The sequence below is a fragment of the Helianthus annuus genome, chromosome 14, assembly GCF_002127325.2.
Source record: "Helianthus annuus cultivar XRQ/B chromosome 14, HanXRQr2.0-SUNRISE, whole genome shotgun sequence".
Taxonomy (NCBI): domain Eukaryota; kingdom Viridiplantae; phylum Streptophyta; class Magnoliopsida; order Asterales; family Asteraceae; genus Helianthus; species Helianthus annuus.
In genome coordinates, this window is record NC_035446.2 from 153,032,109 (window position 1) to 153,059,928 (window position 27,820).

The window sequence follows — 27,820 nt, forward strand, 5'->3', positions numbered from 1 at the left end:
CGGCAACTTTAACTGTTAGGGTCGTAAAATAAGAGTTGACATGGACCTGGGCTCTTTTGTCATCTCCAAACTTAAGGCTTTATGCTAATTGGCCCATTAACAATGCAACAAAGGATCGGCCCACTAACAATACGGAAAGGGGGTGGTTAATACTTAATGCCTTAATGGCAACCCATTTACATTTTTTTTCAAAATATTTCGTTTTTGGTATTTTGAGCGGCCCATGCTATGTAAGGACGATTATAAAATATCGTTTTTTATGTATGTATATCATGGCCCAACAATTAACCAAAAAAAGAGAGTGAGATTTTAGATACGTAATCTATCAATATAAAAAATTATATAATTTAACAAAACTTTGAAACGCAACAAAATTATATCATAAAAAAGTATATATGTTTTTTTATCTTATTACTAGGTTAGAACCCCGTATATTACACGGGTTGAATAAATGTAATTTTATATATTAAATAAAAAAAGTTATATTTTTATGAACCTTGTATATTGTACGGGTTAAATAAATATAATTTTATATATCAAATAATAAAAAAATTATATCTTTAAAAACCATGTGTATTACACGGATTAAATAAATGTAATTTTGTATACTAAATACTAAAAACGTCGCATCTTTAAAATACCCGTGTATAACCTGGTTGAATAAATCTACCAAATAATAAAAAATTACATTCTTAAAAACCCCGTATATTACACGTGTTGAATAGATCTAAAAAAGAATTATATCTTTAAAAATCATGTGTATTATATAGATTAAATAAATGTAATTTTTTATATTAAATACTAAAAACGTCGTATCTTTAAAAAACCCGTGTATAGTCGGGTTGAAAAATCTACCAAATAATTAAAAAAATTATATCCTAAATAAATGTAATTTTTGTATATTAAATACTAAAAACTTCGTATTTTTAATAAAATAGGATAACATCTAATATTAATTTATTATTTATATTTTATATATTTAATATAAGTAGATAAGAGAGGTATTTGTTTTAAAAATATATTAAATTAACAATTTAGATTTAAGGATAATATTTTATTAAAGTATGATAAGATTTAGTATTAATTTATTATTTATTTAGTTAATATAAGATAAATATAGATTTGAGGATACCTTCAATGAATGACACGTGTCCAAAAGTTGGTTTCTTTTATTATAGTAGTTAGATTAATTGATGGTCAGTTATTTCTCGAGATGCAATTTTTTTCTATTTGGATTTGAAATTGCACCTACAGGTGGATCATCGTGTATGTGCACATATTGGTTTCTGGTCAAAATCGGTCCGAAGGCAGCATTGGGTTTTGGCTCAAGCTAGTTTGATTTGAAACCATTTTTAGAGTGGAAATGATCAATTCGCTTTAAAATCAGGTTTTAACTGGTTCAGTCTAGTTGCAATCGAGGGGGTTACAAACCGATTTCAACCCTACGATTCGTTTGGGTCCAAACTGGTTTTCAAAACGATTTTGATTTAGATTAAAAACCGATTTCAGTTTCCAAATTGGTTTTTTATGCACGTCTTTAACTTCAGGACATAATGTTTTTCCCACTTGAAGATAATTGGTTGAAAGGCCCTTTCTTGAGTTTTTGTTTCATCTTCGATTTTATAAATGTAGTTCACTTTCAAATATTACAATGAGCTTTTCACTTCTTTTTTAATTTTTTTACGGTTTTGTTGGGTAAACGAGTATATATTGGTGTTGTTTCCTGCCCAGCTAAGTTTTCTTCACATCCATTCTAAAGAGGTGATATAGACATGTCATATGAACAACACCTAGTAATTGTGATCCATAGAATTTAGAATAAAATATAAGGATGATACATGACAAGTCAAAACTTTATATTAGACTCCAAATTTTGAGAAATTATTTCTGGTACAAACTATTTACTCACCATCACCTTTTTGGTCTATGAAATCGACATACACTTTGATTCAAAAAAAAAAAAAATCTAAATAGTCATTCATATTTATTTATTTATGTTTTTATTCAAAAATTATCTAATTCGTCATTTCATATTTATTTATTTTTTTACCTTTAATAAAAGTTATACGGCTCGTAAAAGATAAGTCATAAGTCATTCCCTCACTCATGCCCAAAATCATAAATAAGTTTTTGACAATAGCGGTTGTTCCTTTTTCAACTTCTATAATAACAACTAGTGGGTTACCAGAGCCGGCCCTGAAGGAGGGCGGGGAGGACAACCGAACAGGGCCCGTGATTTCGTAGGGCACGTAATTTTAAAAAAAATCCGATATATATATGTAAAAAAAAAATTTAATAGGGTATAACCAAAAAAATATTAACATAGGCCCACTTAAAAAAAATCATATTGTTTAAACTATTTAGCTCATTAGGTTAATGAGCCCAATACCCAAATATTTTCTAAAAACTAATAAAAAAAAAAGAATTTTGGCCGGCAATACAGGAACAGAAACGTCGAACATTATTTAGGCGTTAACTTAATTTGATACAAACTTTGTCGAGCTCGAACATGGAACATGAATTCTCAGGGCCTAAGGGCACGTTTGATCCGGTTATCAAAGAGCATGTTCGGCCTAAGGGCACGTTTTTTCGAGCTCGAACAGGGTACATGAATTCTTAGGGCCGGCCCTGTGGGTTACACCGGCGCTCTGCGGCGGGGCGACCCAATTTTTAATGGAAACGCAGATGCAATAGTATAAATAACGTTAATGGCAGGAATTCGTTTGATATTGGTTCGGTTCATCACTTACCGAAAGAGAAACAAAAAAAAGTCATTATATTATCAAAAAAAATACCAAGATGTGTTTACATCGATTGAAACAATAGAAACGGATATCAATTTCGGTAGTAATGTTGTTCGATCAGTATTAGACCGTTCGTTTTGTAACATGTACAACACCAGGTTCAATTGAAACTTAAAAGAGAATAAGAAAAACCAAAAAAGTAGAAAAGAAAAAGGAAAGATGAAAAAAAATTCACAGAAGACAAAAATCATAGAAGGACAAAAATCGATGTAGCTAAGAAATTCATAAATTGTATTTATAATGATAGCTAAAACTAATAGTAAATTATGTGATTCGTCAACTTCTACAGTAATAATAGCTAAAACTAATCATAAATTATGAGATTCGTACATGAAAGTTTTTTTTTCTTCCACATGTTTTATATATTATTAAATTAAAGGATGTATAATAGCGTTTTCTCTTTGTTCTTCCACATGTTATATATTAAATAAAAGAGAGAGTTACATGTATCTCTTTTATTTTAAAACCTAATTACATATATTCCCAACCCAAATTTAAATTACATATTTTTGTTTTTATAAAATTAATTATGACAAATTTTTTCTTCTAAATACAAGAAAAAACACCCCACGCCCCTTCTGATTCTTCATTACACTGTACTAACTACTGAGAGCATTCATATCCATAGCATCAAATTCTGTATGTGATGTTCTTAAAATGTAAAGAATATAAAAAGTGGTTGTGATGTCAGAGTCGAACGTGGAGATTAAAGAGTGGCAGGAAGAGAGACCTTAAATAAGGTAACTCTTAACAATTCTAGAGGTAGCTGGGTCTGGAATGAAGATAGCCAAGACGGTTTCTCAGTGAAGAAGGTCAGAAAGGCTATAATTGACGAAAGGGAAAACAGTTAGCTCCCAAATTTGAGTGGTGTAAGTGGGTACCTATTAAATGCAACATTGTGGCTTGGAGAGATAATCTGGATAGACTTGCTGCGAGAACGAATTTAAAAAGAAGGAATGTTGACATTACATCGGTTATGTGCCCATTTTGTAATGAGTTTGAGGAAACGGTGGAGCATTTATTCACTGCTTGTGATATAGCGACGCGAGTTTGGTCGGAGATAAGTGTGTGGTGTAAAATACCACCGATATTTATTTTCGAATTCAAAGATATATTGGAAATTCATAATTATTCTCAAGTTGGAAAAAAACTAAGAAAATCATTCAATGTTTGATTATTATTTCTTGTTGGTGTATTTGGAAAGGTAAGAACGATTTGGTTTTCAAGCAAATCAGCCGAAGCACGGAGGAGTTTGTTAGGGAGATTAAGTCGAGAGGGTACGAATGGTATAAAAATAGAACGGTTTGTAATAGTATAAGTTGGGGTGATTGGTGTAAATATCCGTTGTATATGTTGTAATTTCTTGCCCTTTGCCCGTTTGGGTCGGGGATGTTTGTTGTGTGTAGCCTTTTGCCCGTTTGGGTCGGATGTGTGTTTTTAATGAAGTTCTATTTTCAAAAAAATAAAAATAAAAAGTGGTTGTGAGTGGAGGAGAGAGAAAATTTTACTGTTCATCTGTATATCTGGGGGACAGTGTTCACCCCCTATAATTTTTTAATATATATTTGAAAGTGGTTGTAAGTGGACGAGAAAGAAAATGTAATGATAAAGGTATAAAAAATATTATTTAATTGAAAAGAGAGAGAAAATGTAGTGTTTTTTAGTGTAATTTAGGGTGAAAATATGGTGGGATGGATGTGAATGCTCTAAGGGGTTGTTTGGTAACTTCTAAATTGATAAGTGCTCAACCAATTAAAGGTCTGAACCATTAAGTGTTGAAGCAGTAAGATGTCTGAACCATTAAGAACCAATATAATGCTTAATCGTTCAAAGGCAAATGTCTGAACAATTCAAATAAGAGATTTTAACCATTTAGAGGCAAATGTCTGAATTATTCAGATATCTGCTCGCGAAACAAACAGCCTGAACTATTAAGTGTTGAACTGGTAAGAGGTCTGAACCATTAAGAATCTCGTTAAGAGCTAAACAAACAACCTCTAAGACATTGAGGCTATAAACATAATCGTCAATTAATTGTCGGCATTGATCCCAGATTCCAAACCACTTATTTATTTCCCATAATAACACCCCATCTTCTACTAATTGTGGAAGTAGGCTAATCTCCTTTCTTCTTAGTTGAAATATAACTTATGAATATATACCGAGATAGAGATTTACCTGTAAAATATTAACATCATTACCAAAATGAAGGACTACTACACACTCGACATCAATCAATAGTATAATAATCAACTACGCACCTAAGGTTGTGGGAGTCGGGTTAAGGAGGCTCAATTACCAACATTCACCAACTATTAATGCACCCTTTCACAATGAGGTTTGATTTCACTAACTATTACATTAAGTTCTCGATTTATTCTCACATGAGAGTTTGATAAGGAGTATAACATCTAGTTAAAAGGTTTCTGCAGTGGCGGATCTAAAAACTTTTTTCACTTGGTTCATTTTGGTAGATTCTCGCTAATTGTCACTATTTTTTTGTTAAATCATACGAGGTTCTCACTATTTTTTTTCCAAACCAAATGGGTTTATGTAAACCCACAAAAATGATCTCAATCTGCCTCTAGGTAAGGTTAGTGGTGTTTCTAAGTTTCCTTATGGACAAATTTAATGTTTGAATAAGATGAGTCCTGGTGAACATGTCCTACAGCGATAATATAAAAACTATTTAATAGTCTGAATTTCTATTTTTCTTAACAATACGAGGGATTTGTTTCCATCCTACCTTGGAACTCATGAATTTTGGTTTTATGCTTAAAGTTGAAGCTATTCTATTTCTATCTAATTATTTATATGCTGTTAGAAAAAAAATCTAATTATTTATATATTTTAGATAGTTTTCTTAAGGATTTTTTTTAATGTTTTCAAAAGTTGGTTGGTTAGTGAAAAAGAGATTTAAATTATCTTCAACTAGGTTATAACCCCGTGTATTACACGGGTTGAATAAATAAATTTTATATACTAAATAATAAAATAATCTATATATTTAAAAACCTTCTTTATTGCACGAGTTGAATAAATATAATTTTATATATTAAATAATAAAAAGTTAAATCTATAAGAACAATATTGTACAGGTTGAATAAATATAATTTTATATACAAAATTAAAAAGTTATATTTTTAAAACCACATGTATTACACAAGTTGAATAAATGTAATATTGTTTACCAAATAATAAAATAATACATCTTTAAAAAACCCCATTTATTACATGGGTTGAATAAATGTAATTTTATATACCAAATAATAAAAAAATACATCTTTAAAAAAATGTGTATTACACGGTTTGAATAAATGTAATTTTCTTTACTAAATAATAAAAAATATATATATCCTTAAAAAACCTCATGTATTGTACAAATTGAATAAATCTAATTTTATACATCAAAAAATAAAATTACGATTTTGGCCCCCGTGGTTATATCGCTTTTACACTTTTAGCCCAAAAAAGAATTTTTTAACATCTAAGCCCACAACGTCTTTTTTCTGACTTTTTTTGGCCCCTAACGTCTTTTTTTAAACCTTTTGGCCTCTAACATTTAATGGATGTGGTTAGTGTTAGGGGCCAAAAGGGTTAGAAAAGAAGACGTTGGGGGCACAGATGTTAAAAAATTCTTTTTTGGGCTAAAAGGGTAAAAGTGATATAACTACAAGGGCCAAAATCATAATTTTCTCTAAATAATAGAGTTCATTGCCAAAATCGTCCCTGAGGTTTGGGCAGGTTTGCCATTTTCGTCCAAAATGACACTTTTGTACCAAATTGCCCCCAACGTTTGTAACTTTTTGCCATTTTCATCCAAGCTACTAACTTAGTTTATTTTTCTGTTATGTTGAGGATATTTGGATGAAACAAGCAAATATAAAACCACATGGACGATTTTGGCAATTTACTCAAACTCTTTTAAATTTCTTTTATTTAATGAATTTTGTTACATATATAATAAAAAAGAATATACATGCAGTTTTTATATGAAGAAAATAATAGCTTTGTCACATAATTTTTATAAATTTTCATCCAACCACTAAGTTAATTTTTCTATTAAGGCGAAAGATGTTTATAAAGTAAGACAGAAATTAATTTCTAATTTTTTATATAGATCAGTTTTATAAAAAAATAAAATCTATTTAAACCTCTAAATTTTATAAAACTAAAATGCTGGTGACCTTATTGAAAAATGTTAAATAAAAAAACCTTGTCAGATGTACCAAGTTTTTAATTCATCTTCTACTCTTTTAAATTCGCTCCTAAGGAAAAACAGAAGCCAGTCCCCCCCCCCCCTCATCAAACAATGTATCGTTACCAAACCTTAAAATTACCCACAAAATTGTAATTATTATGCTATGAACCAAAAGTTTCTTTACTCAAGCCACTCAGAATAAGTATTAGTTATTTACCCTCATAATCTAAATTAAATAAATATTATTTCTATCAACATATTTCCTAGGTGCTCAACACATTTAAAAATATGTAATGTTTTACAATTTTTTTCTATCTCCACAACTGATAAATACTAAAAGTTGTACTCGATTGTTATGTGTTGCACACCAATGACGTTTTCTCTTTATAAAACTGATTTATATAAAGAAGCGGTAAATTAATTTCTGTTTTAATTTATAAAATTTAAAACATCCTTCACCTTAACAGAAAAATAAACTGAGTTAGTGATTTGGATGAAAATTTATAAAAATTATGTGACAAAAACTATTATTTTTTTTTCTAAAAACTCCATGTATATTCTTTTTTATTATATATGTAACAAAAATAATTAAATAAAAGAAATTAAAAAGGGTTTGAGTAAATTGCCAAAATCGTCCCTGCGGTTTTATATTTGCCAGTTTCATCCAAATATACTCAACTTAACAGAAAAAAATAAACTAAGTTAGTGATTTGGATGAAAATGGCAAAAAAATACAAATGTTGGGGACAATTTGGTACAAAAGTCTCATTTTGGATGAAAATGGCAAACGTACCCAAACCTCAGGGACGATTTTGACAAATAATATTATAAATGCGAAGAAAAGATTAAACTAAATAATAATTATCTATAAGATATTAAACTAGATAATATTTAATAGGAGAGTTATCTATAATTAATTAGAAAAAAATTAAATTAAAACAATAATTATCTATAAAAGATGCCCTAATACGATGACAAGTGTCCTAAAAGTGGTTTCTTTTATTATATAGTATAGACTAGTTTAGAACCCCATGTATTACACGGGTTGATTAAATATCTATCTATACTATATAATAAAAGAAACCACTTTGAGACACTTGTCATCATATTAGGCCATGTCTTACGGATAATTATAATTTTAGTTTAATCTCTTCTAATTAATTATAGATAATCCTCCTACTAAATATTATTTAGTTTAATTATTACTTTAATATTTATCTATTTACTTCAAATTCAAACTTAGTTATCTAATTTGATATTAGAGTAAATTACAATTTTGGCCCCTGTGGTTATATCACTTTTACCCTTTTAGCCCACAAAGGAATTTTTTAAACATCTGATCCCTCAACGTCTTTTTTTCTAACCCTTTTGGACCTCAACGTCTTTTTTTTCTAACCCTTTCGATAGGGGCCAAAAGAGTTAGAAAAAAAGACGTTATGGGCTCAGATGTTAAAAGATTTGTTTTTTGGCTAAAATAGTAAAAGTGATATCACCACAGGGGCCAAAATCGCAATTTACTCTTGATATTAACTATATATTTGAACGTTTTGTTTAGTTTGGTATCAAAAAGATTTTACGAAACTTAAAATAAAATTAACTAATATTATTTATCACTTCTACATTTACAAGTTTTAAATAAATGGTTAAATTTATCGAGACTTCGTTACATTTACAAGTTTTAAATAAAGGGTTAAATTTATTGAGACTTCGTTAACAAATTTTATTACAATATAATAATCTATTTATATCAATATAAATATATATTTATACTATACTATATAATAAAACATTAATGTGTCACACCTATTATTCATTGTAAGCATTTATTTTATGATTTTCTCGCATCACTTCCAAATTTATCTTATATTAATTAAATAAATAAATGAATAATGAGCTAATATTAAATTTCATCCTACTTTAAATTTTGAATACCATTCTTCAATTTTTCTAATAAAATATTGTTCTAAAATTAAAATTGTTAATTTAAGATATTTTTAAATAAAACAAATTATTTATCACGAAAACCAAACTTTGTGTTAATATATGAAATATTTTTATTTTCATTACTAAAAAAATTATTATATCAATTTTATTACATAATTTATAAATCAATTTGTCGGAATTGGTACCAACATTTTATCACTCAAATAGATGTTGATTTGCTTCTTGAATAACATATCTTCTTTTCAAGAACCATCTTCACAATCACCATATCCATCGCGTATCGAGTGTTATCTATTAGTATATTGAAAGATATGATTTTTTTATTATTGGTATATAAAATTCGATTTATTAAACCCGTGTAATACACGTGGTTTCTTTATAGATATACCTTTTTATTATTTACTATACAAAATTACATTTATTCGACCCGTGTAATAAATGAGTTTTTTCAAAATATAAATTTTTATTATTTGATATATAAAATTAGATTTATTCAATTTGTACAATACACAGGGTTTTATTAACGATATATATTTTTTATTATTTTGTATAGGAAATTACATTTATTCAGCCCGTGTAATACACATATTTTTAAAGATGTAACTTTTTTATTATTTGGTATATAAAATTACATTTATTCAACCCGTGTAATAAATGAGGTTTCTTAAAGATGTATTATTTTAATTTATTTGGTATATAAAATTATATTTATTCAACCCGTACAATATGGTTCTTATAGATATAACTTTTCATTATTTAATATATAAAATTATATTTATTTAACCCGTGCAATAAAAGAGGTCTTTAAAAATATATTGTTTTATTATTTAGTATATAAAATTCATTTATTCTACCCGTGTAATACACGGGGTTATAACATAGTATTTTATATAATAAAAAAGTTACATCTTTATTTACCCGTGTATACATGAGTTGAATAAGCACGTGTACTACACGACTTGAATAAATATAATGTAATCAGTTAACACACACAGTCGTCAAAATACGTTTTTGGTAAAAAGAACTTTAATATACTATTTACATATTAGAACATTTTACTCCGTTTTTTATTTTTCTATTATTAGGTTATAAACTTGTGTATTACAAAAGTCATAAATGCACTTATTTCTTCTTTCCCCATTCATGACCCATTGCTTTGTATCTAAATATTAGTTTTTATTCTTCCCTACTTAATACATGTTATCTCAATCAAGTAATCAAAACTAAAGAGGAAAACAACTACAAAAAATGATATGTACTTTTCAATTTGAATTCACATACAGAACTAACATGAGGCTATCAACCTGCAAATATGGCTTGTCTGACATTTAGTCAGCGAAACACGGACTGGATCTCTCCTCCGAGTGGATTTGATAGCTCGGAATGAAAAGGGGCTTGCTTCATGTGAATGGCCCCATAAATTTAAGAGATCCAATTGTGTTTGGACTACATCTCCGATGAAAACAGAGGCAATTTTGCTTGGGTTTCAGGCAGTTTTGCGTTTGCACCACATCCCCATTCCATTTTGCGAGTTAGTTGATGTCGGTCATCAAACGATAGTGGGATCCTCACATGTTAGGCATGCGAGGGAAATAAACTGAGATAATTAACTTGGATAGTCATAAAGGATTAAACCAGCAACAAAAATAAACTTAAAGGATGTTTTTAGCAAGTTTTAAACATTAAGGCTGGAACATGCAAGTTTGAGTAAACATAAAGGAAGTTTTGTGCAATTTACTCGCAAAATAATAAACTAAAGATAAGTATAAAGATTATATTAGAAGATAAATATAAATATAGAGATATAGTTATAGATAAACGTCGACTTAAAATATGGGATAACTTGATAAATTATTTTATAACTTGTAATTTTTAAGATAAAAATAAATCTATACTATATAATAAAAGAAACCTGATTTGGGACACATGTCATTCAATGAGGGTATCAATAATTTATTTATAAATTTTAAATTTTAAATTAATAAAGATTTAAATATTATATTAGAATTTTATTTTGATTGTAAATCTAAATAAATAACAAATAATGAAGCATGTGTATTCGAAATTTCAATTAAGCATGTCGAGATATTGACAACAAATGGAAAAACCACAAAATAATGTGAATATAAAATTACAATTTCATGATGATATGTTCAAGCAATTATTTATGTCACATAAAACTATGACATATCTATATCTATATACTATAATAAAAAGAAACTAATTTTGAGACACTTTTCATCATATTATGTAATGTCTTGTGGATAACTATTATTTATTTTAATCTTTTCTAATTAATTATAGATAACGTTCCTACTAAATATTATTTAGTTTAATCTCTTATGGATAATTATTATTTAGTTTAATGAATTCTTTTTTTGAACGCCAACAAACTCAATCCCGAGCACTCTCGGGGCACCCATTGAACAAACGGAGTACTCCGAGAGTAACCCGAGTCCACCACCAATTCCGGGGAAAACCCGGTACCCACCCGCCCATAGGCACGACGGTGAAATTACCGGTAAAACCCGTTTGGCTCAAGGATCCAACCCAGGTTTCCCTGGGTCTCCTATCATTGCCCACCAATGCCTCACTCTGCACCAAGTGGGAGTCGAACCTGCATCTCTCAAGAGAAATGCAAGCTCTCCACCACTTGATCTAGAGATCATTGGCAGTTTAATGGATTCGAATTAATTATAGATAACTCTCATACTAAATATTATTTAGTTTAACCACAACTATAGATAATTATTATTTAGTTTATATTTATTGTATACTTCTCATTATAATATTATTTATTTGAGTTTTTATATCATATTATTTTCATTGTTTATTTTACCTAACATGTTATATAACAACTATAATTTTTAGTTTTCTTTTACCTCAATTATTTAATCATATAATTTTTTTGTTGTCTAATGGCGTATCGAGTATATCTATTAGTTTTTTTTTTAAATATAATTTTCTTATTATTTGGTATATAAAATATTTTTTATTCAACTAAGTGTAATACACGAGGGTTTTTAAAGATATAACTTTTTTATTATTTTGTAAACAATATTGCATTTATTCAACTCGTATAATACACATGGTTTTAAAGATACAACTTTTTTTATTTGGTATATAAAATTACATTTATTCAACCCGTATAATACATATGGTTCTTATAGATATAACTTTTTATTATTTAATATATAAAATTACAATTATTCAAACCATGCAATAAATGAGGTTTTTAAAGATATATTTTTTATTCAACCCGTGTAATACACGGGGTTATAACCTAGTATAAATATATGACAAGAAAATTAAAAAATAGATGTCCCTCGTATCTATTAATTGGGGTTTTTTTTTTTTTTTTTTTTTTAATTATTACAGTAGATAGATAGATGCTTTATAACAAAATACGAATTTAAAATGTGACCTCTTGGCCTTTGTGATAACTGATAACCGGTTATATACAAAATTTAGTTGTAGGCCACGTAGATAACGTTAAGTCGTTGACTCATTTGTTTATTAATCCATTTTTATAATGAATGTTAACTTGTAATATTAGATTTAATATTAAAACATTAAATAGAAATGTCAAGTAATGTATTAAGCTGAAATATAAATGTTGATATAAAATCTCAAATCTTCATGAATTTCAGATCTCTCACCATACATTATAACATTCAATCTAAACAAATAAATAAATAACATCACTAAATCATAAACTTTTGAAGTAACGTTGAAACGTTTTAAATAAAATAATAATAGTTCGAACCATAAGCTAGAGTTTTGTAAAATTTGAAGTCATGCTGGAACGTTTTGAATAAAATAATAATAGTTCGAACCATGAGCTAGAGTTTTGTAAAACAACAATTCGAACCAGTTGGGTACTTGGGTTGGTTAGCTTAGCCAGACAACCTCAAAGGTAGGGGTATTCAATATTCAACTATAAACCGATAAAATGAAAAACCAAACTAAACCAAAAGCGTTTAAAATCAAACCAATTAATCATGGGTTTTGTTTGGTTATAAGAAATTTGATTCAGTTAAATCGAGAATAACATATTCATGTATATTTGGCTATGAATTTTCCGATTGTACAACCCATTAACATTTCGCTCAATACAAAACCAAGGACCCAAAGCCCAGACCAATGAACACCTATCTTGTTAACGTTCATTTTTAAACCGAAACGAGTTGAAATGTATATATGGGTAAAGCCAACGTAAATGAGCCGACTCGGTCAGTTGGCATAAACTGATAGATTTGGGTCAAACCGACGTTATTGAGTCTAGTGGAGGACACATGTCACATTGTGTGTTCAAACTTCAAAGGCACAATCCCACTGTCCTAATGCATCAATTAAACCACATGTCAAGTTGTGATTGAGTAGTTAGTCAATGTTTAAACAATAAAATTTGTGTTGCACTTCCACATACGTGAGTTCCCCTTTAAAGACATCTCATTCAACCGACGCACTTACACAACAATAATATACAAAATATAATATTTATAAAGATTGATAAAGATAGTGAGTCCAAACTCAACTCCAGTGCTTAGTAGGCCCCACATGTTTCTTGTTGATGGGCCTTTTTTCCTCAGCCTGAATCACAGAATCATTCTCCTGACTCACTCACCTTGTTTAATACTCATTTCCTCCACCATTAATTCATCATTATCTTTTTCTTTACTGTTTTTTTTTTACCCTCTCAATACAATCAATATATACTTGTTTTTCCTATTTTTAGGGTTTTAAAGATTCACTTGTTTACATATATTCTTCTTCTCAATGCACTCAAGCTTTCAATGAGTCAAGTGCTTTGATTGATATTCTCCTAAACCCAAATGGGGTTTCATCATTTATTGTTCTTCTCTGTTCTTCTTCTTCTTCACAGTTTCTTGGTGTTCACCAAAGCCCAGTTGCCAGGTTCACTCTTAAGTCTCATCTTCATTAATTGTGCTTATGCATGTATATAACTAACTATATAAGCCATTTATGTTATTTCTTTATAAATAATAAATTTATTTCCAAGGTGAATTTTGAGGTGGGTTCCTTGATTTGTAAATTAAAAATGATGATACAGATTCTCATGTTTCTTTAGGGTTCTTAAAGTTTATGACTTTATTCTTTAGGATTATAAATTTTTCTCCTTTTTTGTTATAAACACTTTTCAGAACCTTTTCTTTTCCCCTATGAATATTCACCAAATTGTGTTATCACCTATGATTCTTAAAAATAAGCAAAGTATTAAAAATTCTAAATTGTGTTATCACCTATGAATCTTGATTATCTCTACATGCCCTAAGTTAATTCTCTAGGAAAAGTTAGTTGTCCTTGTGAATGCTGGGATCATACCCACATGTAATAATATAAAAAAGTACAAAATGAAAAAGTTGTTGTATTGCATTCTTTTGAAATATGATATATGTACCACATGGTATATGGTCAAAAATCGCGGATCCGCCATTCCAGGGGCGATGCTTTGAAGGGGCCGGGAGGGGCGCCCGACCCCCCGAACTTTTCGGCCAGTAGTGTTATATATGTAGTTTTCGTATAGAAATTTTTGGGTATATATGTTTTCGACCCCCCGCTTTTATAAAATTTTTTGGGTATATACGTTTTGACCCCCCCCCCCCCCCCCCCCCCCCCGTAAAAAATTTCAAGCTTCGCCACTGTTCGGATAGATATGGATGAATGACCTTTAACAAGCTGAAAGTCAAAATAATAACCTGTGTACTGCATATAGTCAACTTCACTAAAGATTAGGTGAACTTCATTTAGATCTTTGAATGTTTTGATTATTTTCATTTAGTGGGTTGGTAATAAGATATGACAATGTGTCCCATTTTCTTGATCAAACCTAAGACTTCATATTAATTGGTTAACATTTACTTTATGAGGATAACATTTTTATGGAGTTGAAAGAATTAAAGATACAACTGTCTGTCCCAGTTACATGAAATTAAGATGGGACCCACAATGCACATGTTGTTTTTGTTAACCTAAGTAGTTATTACCAAACCATCACTAGTACTCAGGTGGTGGCCACGGGTATTTAAGTTCCACCTATGGTGGGCCCGGATGAGTTTTCCCCTCCAGGTCTCAAGTTCGAGTATGGGTGATAGGGGTTTCTCATTGAGGGGTTTAAATTGGGGATCTATTGTGCGAGGGGGCTCTCTAGCGCGGACCCGGTTAAGACAACATATGCTAGACCTCCTGACATTCGCGAATAATTCACACCTTCAAAAAAAAGTAGTTATTACCAAAATATTTGACAATATTTTTTTGCAGGTTTTATAAGTTTAGATTGTGGTGGCGAAAAGAATCACACAGACAACCTCGGGCTCGAGTGGACTCCTGATGATCAAATCATATACGGAACAACGAGTAAAATATCTATTGAAAACGAGACCAGACAACAATATCAAACACTCAGATATTTCCCTGCAGATAACCGCAAGTATTGTTACTCACTTAATGTGAAAAGTAGGACTAGATATCTCATACGAGCCACATTCTTATACGGCAATTTTGATAACAACAATGTATACCCGAAATTCGATATTTCCCTTGGCCCCACTCATTGGGCAACTATTGTCATTTCAGATGCTAATACTATAGAGTCTCAAGAACTCATCTTTTTGGCTTCTGATCCAACGGTCAGTGTGTGTTTATCAAATTCTACAACCGGTCAACCCTTCATTTCCACACTTGAGCTTAGACAGTTTAACGGTTCGGTCTATCTTACACCGTTTGAGGACCAATTCTTTTTAAGTGTTTCGGCCCGCATCAATTTTGGGGCTGATAATGACGATCCAGTCAGGTATGTTTATGCACTAATTGTTTAATATTAAGAATTAGAGTAAAATGCCATTTTCGTCCCTGAGGTTTGGCTACTTTTGCGACTTTCGTCCAAAAGTTTGTTTTTTCGCATTTGGATCCAAAAGGTTTAAACTCTTGTCATTTTCATCCGACTTGTTAACTCCATCCATTTTTTAATGTTAAGTCAGGGGTATTTTCGTCTTTTCAAAACATTTTTTGTGATGATTAAAGGGTTTGGGCGGGGAGAAAGTCAACAGAGGTGGATCTTTATTTCTTATAGTGTTTTTTTATTTTAATAAAAATGTCTAGACGACGGAAATGACCCTCATTTAATGGAGAAAATGGATGGAGTTAACGAGTCGGATGAAAATGGCAAAATTTCAAACCTTTTGGATAAAAGTCGCAAAGTGGCTAAACCTCAGGGACGAAAATGGCGTTTTACTCTATTAAGAATTAAATTCTGTACTTTTTTGTTCGGTTTGACTTTTGACAGTCAAACCAAGTAATTTTTGACTTTATAATTAATATGGGATTGTAAAGGTTGTCACCTTTTCATTTCAGATATCCAGATGATCCATTTGATAGAATATGGCAGTCTGATTCGGTTAAAAAAGCAAATTACCTTGTTGATGTAGCAGCAGGGACTCAAAAAGTTTCAACCAAATTACCGATCGATATCGGGAAGGACGAATTGCCACCTCAGAAAGTTATGCAGACAGCTGTCGTGGGCCGAACCGGATCTTTAACTTACCGTTTGAATTTGGATGGGTTCCCGGGCTTTGGTTGGGCTTACACTTATTTTGCGGAAATCGAAGATTTAAACCTCGATCAAACCCGAAAATTCCGGCTTGTTCTTCCTGGAGCACCGGATTTGAGTAAAGCTATTGTCAACATACAAGAAAACGCTCAGGGAAATTATCGTGTATATGAGCCCGGATTTTATAACATATCGCTACCTTTTGTTTTATCGTTTAAATTCACAAAAACAGATGATTCAACCGAGGGTCCTCTTGTTAATGCAATGGAGATCAGTAAATATATTAGAATAAGTGGCGGTTCTTTTGATGGTAAGTGTGGCCCGTTTTACACTTATGTTGTTTGGGTATAAATGTATAAGGATTAAAAAGTAATGATCTTTTGGGTATTTTCGTCTTTTTGGTTTTAGGGGCCGTGGCTGCTAACTTAGTATCGGGTTACAAGTCTCTAGATTGGGCTCAAGAAGGTGGTGATCCGTGCTTGCCGGTTCCTTGGTCTTGGTTGGAGTGTAATTCAGACCCGCAGCCGAAGATTATCTCAGTGTAAACATCATAATTAAAAGTCTAAAAATCATTTTTATGAATTTTTCTTAAAATACTTCTGCACATCTATATTTGAGATCAAGATTATATATCTATACGAATTTTATTGCTATAGTTTATGTGCATCCAGCACCCTATGATCTAAAGAAAATGAGTAAAGTACATGGATGGTCCCTATAGTTAACCAAAACTTTGGATAGTCCCTAGTTTTTCAAAAGTACACGGATGGTCCATGTGGTTTCCACTTTGTAACGTATTTAGTCCCCAACTTTTGCCAAAAGTACACGGATGGTCCTTGTGGTTTGCACTTTGTAACGCATTTAGTACCCAACGTTTAATGACTAAATGCGTTACAAAGTGCATACCACAGGGACCATCCATGTAGTTTTGGCAAAAGTTGGGGACTAAATGCGTAACAAAGTGCAAACCATGGGGAGCATCCGTGTAAAAAAGCTGGGGACTAAATCCAAAATTTTGGTTAACCACAGGGACCATCTGTGTACTTTACTCAAAGAAAATATAGGAGTTGAATACATGCTTTATTTATAGATGACTAAAGGTCTAAAGTATCCTTTGACTGACTATTAGTCAATTCTGTAGTTTGAATAGGAAAAGTCAAAACCCGATTACTAGTGAGTGACTAATTAACGCTGTTTTCCCCTTTCTATAGTTTTACCATAAGCATGTTAATGAAACCTAAAATTGTATGCAGCAAATTATCAAGTAAAAACATTAGCGGAAGCATTCCTTCAGAATTGACCAAGTTGAGCAGCTTAGAAGAGTTGTAAGTTTCATCATGCATCTTTTTATAACACACTTGTATGATTATATCATAACAAAATTAGATGATATTTTATTCTCTTTACGATAGGTGGCTCGATGGAAATGCATTTACTGGTTCAATCCTCGATTTTACTGGATGCCCAAACTTAAAGATCATGTAAAACAGATTATTTTACCCTTGTTTTTTTTTTTTTCAAAAAAAAATCTGTTGACAGGTGGCATACCCTCCTCCTTAGCATATGCTAATCATAATAATCGCTTCCTATGCAGACATCTTGAAAACAATCAGTTGACAGGTGGCATACCCTCCTCCTTAGCAGACTTACCTCATTTACACAAACTGTAAGTACTCAAAACCTTTATACGGAAGAGCATAGAGTCAACATCTGACTTTAGAAAGTCAAACGCGACACATAGGTCTCTTGACAAACATATTCTACGCAGGTATGTGCAGAATAACTTGTTGTCCGGACACGTGCCACCGGGCCTTCTGAACAAGAACATAGTCTTAAAGTCGGTATTATTTTTTATTTCTTGAAATAAAAAATAATGAATTTTCCAATCTCAAGTTCTTGTTATTTTTTGTTTTATCAGCTACACCGGAAACGACAAACTTCACAAGAAAACTAGTGGCGGGAGGCTCAATAAATACATTATCTTCGGATTAGCAATTGGGGCCGGTGCTTTGTTAATAGGATTTATAAGCTCATGCCTGATCATTCGCCAACGAAAAAAAGATCACAAGAAAGGTATATAAAACTAAAGGCCAAGTTTGACGGTTCAATAATTCAATCACGTATTAATCATTCGGTGCTTGATATAAGCTTTTAATAATTCTTATTTTAATTATTTTTTCATAGAGCCTGAAGTCAGCTTCCATGTTTCTTCTATGAGTAATGCAACAACTTCAGAAGGTGCCCAAAGTTTTACGCTATCTGAACTTAGATCCGCGACAGATAATTTCCAGAAAAAAGTCGGTTCCGGAGGCTTTGGAACCGTATACTATGGTAAATTAAACGACGGAAAGGAAATCGCAGTCAAAATTTTGGGAAATAGCAACATCCAACAAGGAAAAAAGGAATTTGCAAATGAGGTAAATGTTCATCAACAAATTTTTATTCAAATTTCCGGAACGTAAGTATTCATCGGAATGATTTAATGAAGGTGAGTCTTCTGTCAAGAATACATCATAGAAACTTGGTAAAATTTTATGGATTTTGTCAAGAAGAAGGGAAGGATATACTTGTTTACGAGTTTATGCACAACGGAACTCTTAAAGAACATCTTTATGGTAAGTGGTAACATCTTGATTTCGTTTTTTTAATTGAATTATCGTTTCGTATATTTTAATTAACAAAGGGTTGTATTCAAAATAGGACCTTTAGCAAAAGAAAATAGACTCAAATGGATCAAACGACTTGAGATCGCTGAAGAGTCTGCCAAAGGTTTGCGTAACCATTTTCCTACAAAATTCTAGTGTCAGGCTTCGTGTCCAATTATAAATATTGTAACGGTGTTTTGGTTTGTTTTAGGAATCGAGTACCTTCATACCGGTTGTGTCCCTTCTATTATACATAGAGACTTGAAAACAAGCAACATTCTTCTCGATAACAACATGAAAGCCAAAGTTTCTGATTTCGGCCTCTCGAAACTTGCAATCGATGGGATTTCACATGTATCGAGCATAGTTCGAGGCACTCTCGGCTATCTTGATCCCGAGTAAGTCATTATTTGCCATCTTTTTTTTCTCAAATTAACAACTAATATGAAGTTAATCTTCTCATGCTTCGTGTTACCGGTGGTCTGCAGATACTATATTTCCAATCATTTGACAGAAAAAAGCGATATCTATAGTTTTGGGGTGATTCTTCTTGAACTGATATCCGGTAAAGAAGCAATTTCAAATGAAAGTTTTGGTATAAACTGTCGCAACATCGTTCAATGGGTAAGTTTGTTCGGGTCTCGCACGTTCTCTTCGAGTCTAAAGCCCGTCAACTTTTAATTGTTATGTTTTTTTTGTAGGCGAAAGTGCATATAGAGAACGGGGACATCCAAGGGATCATTGATCCGTCATTAGGAGACGAATATGATATACAATCAATGTGGAAAGTAGCAGAGAAAGCATTAATGTGTGTGCAGCCTCACGCAAACACGAGGCCTTCAATGTCTGAAATTATAAAAGAAATACAGGATGCAATCTTGATTGAAAGGGGAGCGGGTAGCTCGGAAGAAATATCACGGAACTCATTTAATTCTTCGTTAAATATGGGTGTGGGTGTCGATCCTTATGTGTCGTTTCATGAGTCTATTGCACTCCCCTCGGCTCGTTAGTTAGCATATTGCTAATAGTTTTCTTTGGATGATTGCTTTGTATGTATTAAGGTTCTTGTTAGTATATGGTTTTGAGAATATGCTTGTTTCCTTCCCTTTCTAAGCCAGTCGGTCCGGTTTAGAAAGATTGGTTTTTGGTAAAACATATGACCAACGATTGGGCCCGGTTGCGGTTCATCCGGTCTGGACCGGTTTTTGACCAACCATGCACATAAATTACATAAAAATGTTAAATGTTGATGATACCTTAAAATGTTGGAATTTAGGTCTGCTAAATCACTTATAAAAATTTGTTTAGATGCTATGCATCATCAAATCTGATTGTATAAATGTTATACAAGATTGTAATTTGTAACCATGCTATGTGATTTATTGTCTTATATGATTGTAGTTTATGAAAGTATAAATTGAATAAGTAGTATCTTGTATGGCAAATATATCAAGCTAAAAATTTGAGTAATATTAAAATTTCATCCTGTAAATTGCTAGTATTCAAATAAATTTCACATACACACACACATTTTGTAAATCTGTGAATGTGGACATTGGATTTTATTTTATTTTGTCTTTTATCATAGTGAAATATTCAATTCACTCGGATATTTCCGTTTGGATATTTAGGCGTCACTATTTTGAGTTAAGCCACTTAACTATCCGTATATCATCGTCGTGGCATAAAAACTTTGCAAATATACACAAGTTGCTAGCCCAGTTGTGGACAACTCTAATTGTGTTTGTAATTTCAATTGTTTAGTTTTATATAACTGACTTGATTTATATCAATCTTTTTTTATTAGCAATCGCTACTTATATATTTATTTGATTTTTGTTTACCTGCAAATAATTGTTTTAAAGTGTGTGTAATTTCAAATCTTATATTTAACTGACTTGATTTATATTAATCCTTTTCTATTTCTATTAGCAATGGTTGCTTATATATTTATTTGATTTTTGTTTATCTGCAAATAATTGTTTTAAATACTTATTAAATAGAGTAAATTACTTTTTGAGTCCTTTTGTTCGTTTGTGTTTCGTTATGTTTTTTTGTATTTGGTTGTGTGTGGGGTTTTTAACTTTTTTTAAGCATGTATGGATAATTAGCTTGGTAAACATTGGCGGGATCTACTTGATGTGTGTAACACCGATTTAGTCAAAATTTAATATGTTTCTTTCTGTTCGTTTATGTCTATTAGCGTTTGTTTGTGTTCATTTGTATTCACGAATATTTGTTTGTGTTCACTTATGTTCATTTGTGTTCATGAACACTCGTGTGTGTTCGGTACCTAAAATTAACAAACGAACACGGACAAGCTCATTTGTTCATTTCTTTAATGAGCGAACACGAACATAAATCTCGTTCGGTAAATGTTCATAAACTATTTGTGAACACATGTATTTCCTTAACAAACGAACACAAACAAATTGTTCGTATTCGTTCGGTTCGTTGGCACCCCTACCTTTTGGTGATGGAAATGTAAGATTGTAGAGTTTAGTGGCCAAAGTAAGAAGATAAAAACTTTAGATGCCAAAAGCCTCAAAATACTGTATTTAGCTTTTATGATCCACAAATAATACAGGAAAAACAAGAGGACAATACGTGTCGACGTGGTACATTCTGCACAATATCTTGTACTTTTCTTTCCCCCACTCAAATACACCCTCCATCTTCTCCGTACCTTATCTCAAAACATAACTTCCAACATAATGACCGTTAAACCACCACCACCACAACCGTCACCGTCCTCCTCCGCCACCTTCTCCCGTTCCCACCGCCACCACAGTCACCCCCTCAACTCAATCTCCAACCTTCATTTCCTCTCCCCCTCACCTCCCTCCGCCAAAATCTTCACCTCCTCCACCACCACCACCACCACCACCACCACCACCGCAACTAACCCCTCCACCTCCATTACCACCACCAACACTGTCACACCTCCACGGCGAGACTCCGACGAGACTCTTCTAAACCTTCTCCGGCAACGAAAAACCGACGATGCTTGGGTTATCTACACACAATCTCCCCACTTACCAAACCCTACATGCCTCAGCAGATTAATCTCCCAATTATCCTACCAAAACACTCCATCTGCACTCACCAGAGCTCAATCCATCATCCGTCGTCTCCGCCATGAACGCCAGCTCCACCGCCTGGACTCCAACTCCCTCGGCCTCCTCGCCGTCGCCGCCGCTAAGTCCGGTGACACACTCTACGCCAACTCCATCCTCAAGTCCATGCTCAGATCCGGTTATTTGCCCCATGTGAAGGCCTGGAGTGCCGTAGTAAGTCGCCTTGCAGCATCCGGTGATGACGGGCCTAAAGAGGCGGTTAAATTGTTCAGTCAGGTTACTAGAACGATCAGGAGGATCACCGAGCCGAATTTGGTGATGAATTCTCGGCCGGATACTGCGGCGTATAATGCGGTTTTGAATGCGTGTGCGAATTTGGGGTGGACTGAGAAGTTCCTCCAACTGTTTGATGAAATGCCTGAGAGTGAATGTGAGCCGGATATTTTGACGTACAATGTTATGATTAAGCTTTGTGCTAGGACTGAGAGGAAAGACTTGCTTGTGTTTGTGTTGGAAAGGATTATTGAAAAGGGGATTCCGTTGTGTATGACTACGTTGCAGTCGTTAGTGGCGTCTTATATAGGGTTTGGGGATTTGGAAACCGCGGAGAAAGTTGTGCAAGCGATGAGGGAAGGGAGGCGGGATCTTTGTAGGATTTTAAGGGAGGCGAATTTGCAGGAGTTTCCGAATGAAAATGAGAGTGAAGTGTTTGAAAAATTGCTTCCGAATATGAAGTATCCGACTGATTATGAACCGCCATTGTTAGAAAAGGTGTTTGCACCGAACACTAGAATGTACACTACGTTGATGAAGGGTTACATGAAAGCAGGCCGGATTAAAGACACCGTGAGGATGCTTGAAGCTATGAGAAACCAAGAAGATAGTTCTAGTCATCCGGATCATGTTTCATACACGACTGTCGTTTCTGCATTGGTCAATGTCGGGTCAATGGAAAAAGCAAGGCAGGTTTTGACCGAAATGACAAGATCTGGAGTTCAAGCAAATCGAATAACTTACAACATCCTCCTAAAAGGTTATTGCCAACAGCTTCAGTTAGATAACGCAAGGGAGACGATTAAGGAAATGATCAATGCAGGGATAGAACCCGATGCTGTATCATACAATACACTAATCGATGGATGTATATTAATCGATGATTGTGCAGGAGCTCTTGCGTTCTTCAATGAAATGAGAGCTAGAGGCATTGCTCCCACAAAGATAAGTTACACAACTCTCATGAAAGCTTTTTCAGTATCGGGCCAACCGAAGCTAGCCCATGATGTTTTTAGTGAAATGGAGAAAGACCCACGAGTGAAAGTCGATTTAGTTGCTTGGAATATGTTAATTGAAGCTTATAGCCGAGCAGGTATGCTTGATCCTGCAAAAGAACTAGTTGAGAAAATGAAAAAGAAAGGGGTTTATCCAGATGTAGCTACATATGGCAGTCTTGCAAGTTGTATAGCATTAGCAAAAAAGCCTGGTGAAGCGTTATTACTTTGGAACGAGATTAAGGAACGCTGTGGTTTAATAATCACCGATGAAGTTAAGGTTTCTAAATCTGTGTCAAAGGTTCCAATCTTGAAGCCTGATGAAGGGTTGTTGGATACTTTAGCAGATATATGTGTGAGGGCTGCTTTCTTTAAGAAAGCTTTGGAAATAGTGGCTTTCATGGAGGAATTAGGTATAGCACCAAATAAGACCAAGTATACGAGAATCTATGTAGAGATGCATTCAAGAATGTTTACGAGCAAACATGCTTCAAGAGCAAGGCAAGATAGGAGGATCGAGAGGAAAAGAGCTGCGGAAGCTTTTAAATTTTGGCTCGGTTTGCCGAATTCTTATTATGGAAGCGAGTGGAGACTCGAAGGAGAAGGAGTTGAAGATGATGAATACGCAATTTGATATACAAATAATCGGTATTTGTATCATAAAATTTGGCCAGGCGTCGCTCAAGTTGTGTTATGGTGTATTCACTTTGGGTGTTTCTTGTACAAATTTTTATAAAATCTGTTTATAGATTATTTACAGAAGTGTATTGTTTAGTCATAGAATTATATGATGAAATATATCAAGGTTGTGATGAGTCAATATAGAAATTCCTTTGTATTATATGAATTTAAGTTATAAAAAAAATCCATGTGGCTATATATTTGTAATTTTGCAAAACCGATCAAGCATAGCATTACACGAAACAACACAAGGTTCACACTTGGTTTAAACATAAGTAGGAATACATATAAAATATAGCACACCATAACAATAGTTACCACAAACAACTAGAACAACATATCATAGATACCAAATCCAACTTAGTCGATGATCAGTATGGCCACAAGTGAGGCATGCGCAACAAAAGCCGAGGCGGAAAACACGATCTTTATGATCCTGGCCAGCACCGGAGACGACAAGGGTTTCCTGGTGGGGCTGGTAATGTAATACTGAAGCGAAAGTGTAAGCGTTAACCCCGCGATTAAAAACGCAGTTATAGAGGTGTTGATCAAGACTTTCTGAGTTTCAAAACAGGTTTGAGTTTTTCCTTTATACTTCCATCGAAGCACCTGGACCAACAGATTGTAGATCACAAGAAGTGAAAAGGCAAATGTAGCATACCACAGTTTTGTGCGATCACCCCTGACATAGGAAAAAAAAATTAAAAATCTGAATTATATAAGAATAAAAAACATATAATATAAAAGATGATCATCGAATAAAACAGAGAGATGTCATTATCTAAAAGGAAAAAAAAAAGCCTAGATTTACGGTACCTTCGAGAGAAAGAGTTAAGGGAACCCTAAATCACAGTTTCTAAAACAGAGATATATGTTGGATTATTATCAGTGAATAACAAACAGAATCATGGAGGACATAGAAAAAGAAGACCCTAAATAAATAAAAGGGAATCATAGCGAAATTGATGTATAACCAGTGGAAACATATATGAAGAAATAAAGAGGGAGAAATTATTACAACTCACGTAGGAGGAGGGGGGCGATTACTGGTTGCAGATTTCTCATTGAGAGCAGTCTCTCCCCCTTGACTTTTTAGAAGACGCGAATCTTCGTCCAGATTACTCATCGCTGTTGGGTTTGGGAAAGCAAGTGTTGGGAGTTTTATCTACCCCTTTCTTTCGGCTAGAATATATTTGCTTTAAGTAGTGGAATTCACAGCCAAAAAGATTATATCGAAATGAAATAAAAAAATTGGTTTTGTTCCTTTGTAATGGTTTTTCACTTATCTCATTTATTATCATTTTTGACTAATTAATTGGTGATACATACACGCACTATAACTTAGGAAGCCATAAAAAACTATTAACAAATTATAAATAAACAAGTATCCATATAGGGGAAGGTTCATTTGAGAATAATTTAATTGAGAAGAAAAAAAAACAAAGGGTAATTTTGTAAAACATTAAATAGTTTTTTACTTATCTCATTTATTATCATTTTTGACTAATTAATTGGTGATAAAGACTATTATCCTCCACACTAACTTTTTTTGACTACACACATCAAAAAGTTGTCCTACATATTTCGAAATTCATCCTACATGTTGAAATTTATCTTACACAACTCGTAATTTATCCTACACAACTTCTAATTTAGCATACACTTTAAATTATTTTATTTTATTTTTTTGAAAAAATATATATTTTGAAGATAAGTTACAAAAAATTTAATGTATTAGCTATTAAAAAGGAAGACTACAAATTAATGACCTATGTAGATTTACCAATATACCCTTATAGTAACATAAAATACTTATATTAAATGGAGTAAAATAAAGCATTCTTATTGGTTGAAATTTGTTCTTTTTTCTTCTTACAAAAAAATTCTTCTCATTTGAACTCTCCACTATCCATATATAGGTGTGTATCTTATAATTAGGGTGATTTAAAAAAAATGATGTTTCATTTTTACCCAAAGCTATTTGTTTTTCTACTTATAACACAAAAAGTTTTCATCTCGTGCAATTCAACCTTACAGCTTTTGTATTTTCAACTTTGGTCCCCACACTTTTCATATTTCTCTGATTTTTCGGTTTAAATTTTGCGAGTTAACACGGCGTAACGTGTGTCTGGTTCAACGTTTTAACATTTCGTTTTACGCTTCATACTAGATTTTACGAGTTAACACGGCTCAACGTGCGTGTGTGGTTCAACGTTTTTACGTCGTCTATCTTTTCCCTGTTTGACATGTTCGTTACAACATGCGGGGTCCTAAATCGACTTAATTATTATTTTCTATGTTTTACGTTGCAGACTAATTTCTTTAAATTAATACACCGTAACTTCTGTATTGGTTGTCGCTGGCGATGGTGTGGTATTGGTGCTATTCAGCACGATTTTACGCCCCCGCCGCATTACGGCAGGTGGTAAATCTAGTTGTATACTATTTTCATCAAATGAATTAAAGTTCGCGTATAAATACGTTTAACGTACGAAAGGCATGAAAAGGTAAAAAAATACGGTGACATTTTCGTAATTATTTTACCCGTAGATATTTATCAGAATTACTCTACAAATGATCTTGTAGTGTAATTTTAATCTTATAGGGTAACTATCAAAATTACTCTATCAAACAACATAAAATTCAAAATTATCCTACAAAATCATTTAATAAAATTACATTTCAAGATCAAAATTACCCTACAAGATCATTTATAGAGTAATTTTGATAATTAATCTATGAGTAAAATAATTACGAAAATGTCATCGTGGTTTTTCAGGAAAACTATATGTTCGTACGTTAAAGGTATTTGTATTTGTTCTTTTGTCTTCAACAATTCATAACTGAACGTCGAGAAAAAAAATTCACACACAATTGCGTAAAGAACTTAACGAACACAAGTTATTAGAGAAAAAAACAAATTAATTAAATGAGTTAAAAATGTTTATTATTTATACTATACAGGTTTTAAATAAAAAGTAAACGGGTTAACAATGTCTATTATTTATACTCCAAGAGGTGAAGGTGTAAGTTTAATAAAACCAAACACTATGAATACTAATTTATGCGAGTACATTTAAATTCTAGTAGATGTTATACATATGCTCTAGTCCTAGTTAATACCGCATATGCCGTTTTGTATCCTTTCTTTCACACTAATTTCTTTTGTTATTTATCCTATAAGGAGGCGCGTTCCGACATGACCTTAATCCAGGTCGTGGAACACCCTGCTCTTGGCGCGGTAATGGTGGCATGAATAACTCTGACGCGTGGAAGTTGGACAACGGTGGTGTGGAGTGGGTGGTAGTGTGGTACCAAGCTTGGTGGTGTGGAGCAAAGAGGTGTAGACAGCAGTTTCTATAGAAGTGGAAAATGAAGCACCACTTCCCCGTGAAAACCATGTGAGAATTATGCGGCGCCTACATGGCAGTTTCCACGCCCATGCGAAAAATGAAAACCATCAATTCAACTTCTCGCCTGCAACCTTCGTTTAGTTTCCACGCCCATATTGCTTAAAAAACACCCAACTTCTTAATATAATCATGTACTTCAGAATAACGAGTTCTAACAAGTCATAATAGCTTCAAAACTCGGGTTCTAAATGTGCGAAAACTGCTTAAGAAAAGATCA

At 32.6% G+C, this 27,820-nt stretch overlaps 3 protein-coding genes across 4 annotated transcripts; 2 read left to right on the forward strand and 1 right to left on the reverse strand.

Moving 5' to 3' along the window:
- The first annotated feature begins 13,435 nt into the window (after positions 1-13,435).
- LOC110904475 (probable LRR receptor-like serine/threonine-protein kinase At1g67720) lies at positions 13,436-20,252 on the forward strand. Of its 2 annotated transcripts, XM_022150319.2 has the most exons (16): positions 13,558-13,866; positions 15,232-15,400; positions 15,547-15,763; positions 16,324-16,829; positions 16,928-17,060; positions 17,773-17,844; positions 17,932-18,000; positions 18,114-18,185; positions 18,288-18,356; positions 18,438-18,592; positions 18,704-18,936; positions 19,008-19,134; positions 19,220-19,288; positions 19,376-19,562; positions 19,653-19,788; positions 19,866-20,252. In XM_022150319.2, the coding sequence occupies exons 2-16, from the start codon at positions 15,301-15,303 to the stop codon at positions 20,172-20,174; spliced, it is 2,454 nt and encodes an 817-aa protein (XP_022006011.1). In that variant the 5' UTR covers positions 13,558-13,866; positions 15,232-15,300; the 3' UTR covers positions 20,175-20,252. The 2 variants fall into 2 exon arrangements, with proteins under 2 accessions (XP_022006010.1, XP_022006011.1); XM_022150318.2 differs by having other exon boundaries at positions 13,436-13,866; positions 15,232-15,763.
- Positions 20,253-21,820: 1,568 nt separating this feature from the next.
- LOC110904477 (pentatricopeptide repeat-containing protein At3g09650, chloroplastic) lies at positions 21,821-24,703 on the forward strand. Its single transcript, XM_022150320.2, has one exon. The coding sequence runs from the start codon at positions 21,879-21,881 to the stop codon at positions 24,141-24,143; it is 2,265 nt and encodes a 754-aa protein (XP_022006012.1). The 5' UTR covers positions 21,821-21,878; the 3' UTR covers positions 24,144-24,703.
- LOC110904478 lies at positions 24,381-25,390 on the reverse strand. The gene is made up of 2 exons (XM_022150321.2): positions 25,216-25,390; positions 24,381-24,872 (listed from the first exon to the last, which is right to left on the reverse strand). The coding sequence occupies exons 1-2, from the start codon at positions 25,314-25,316 to the stop codon at positions 24,551-24,553; spliced, it is 423 nt and encodes a 140-aa protein (XP_022006013.1). The 5' UTR covers positions 25,317-25,390; the 3' UTR covers positions 24,381-24,550.
- Between the last annotated feature and the right edge of the window lie 2,430 nt (positions 25,391-27,820).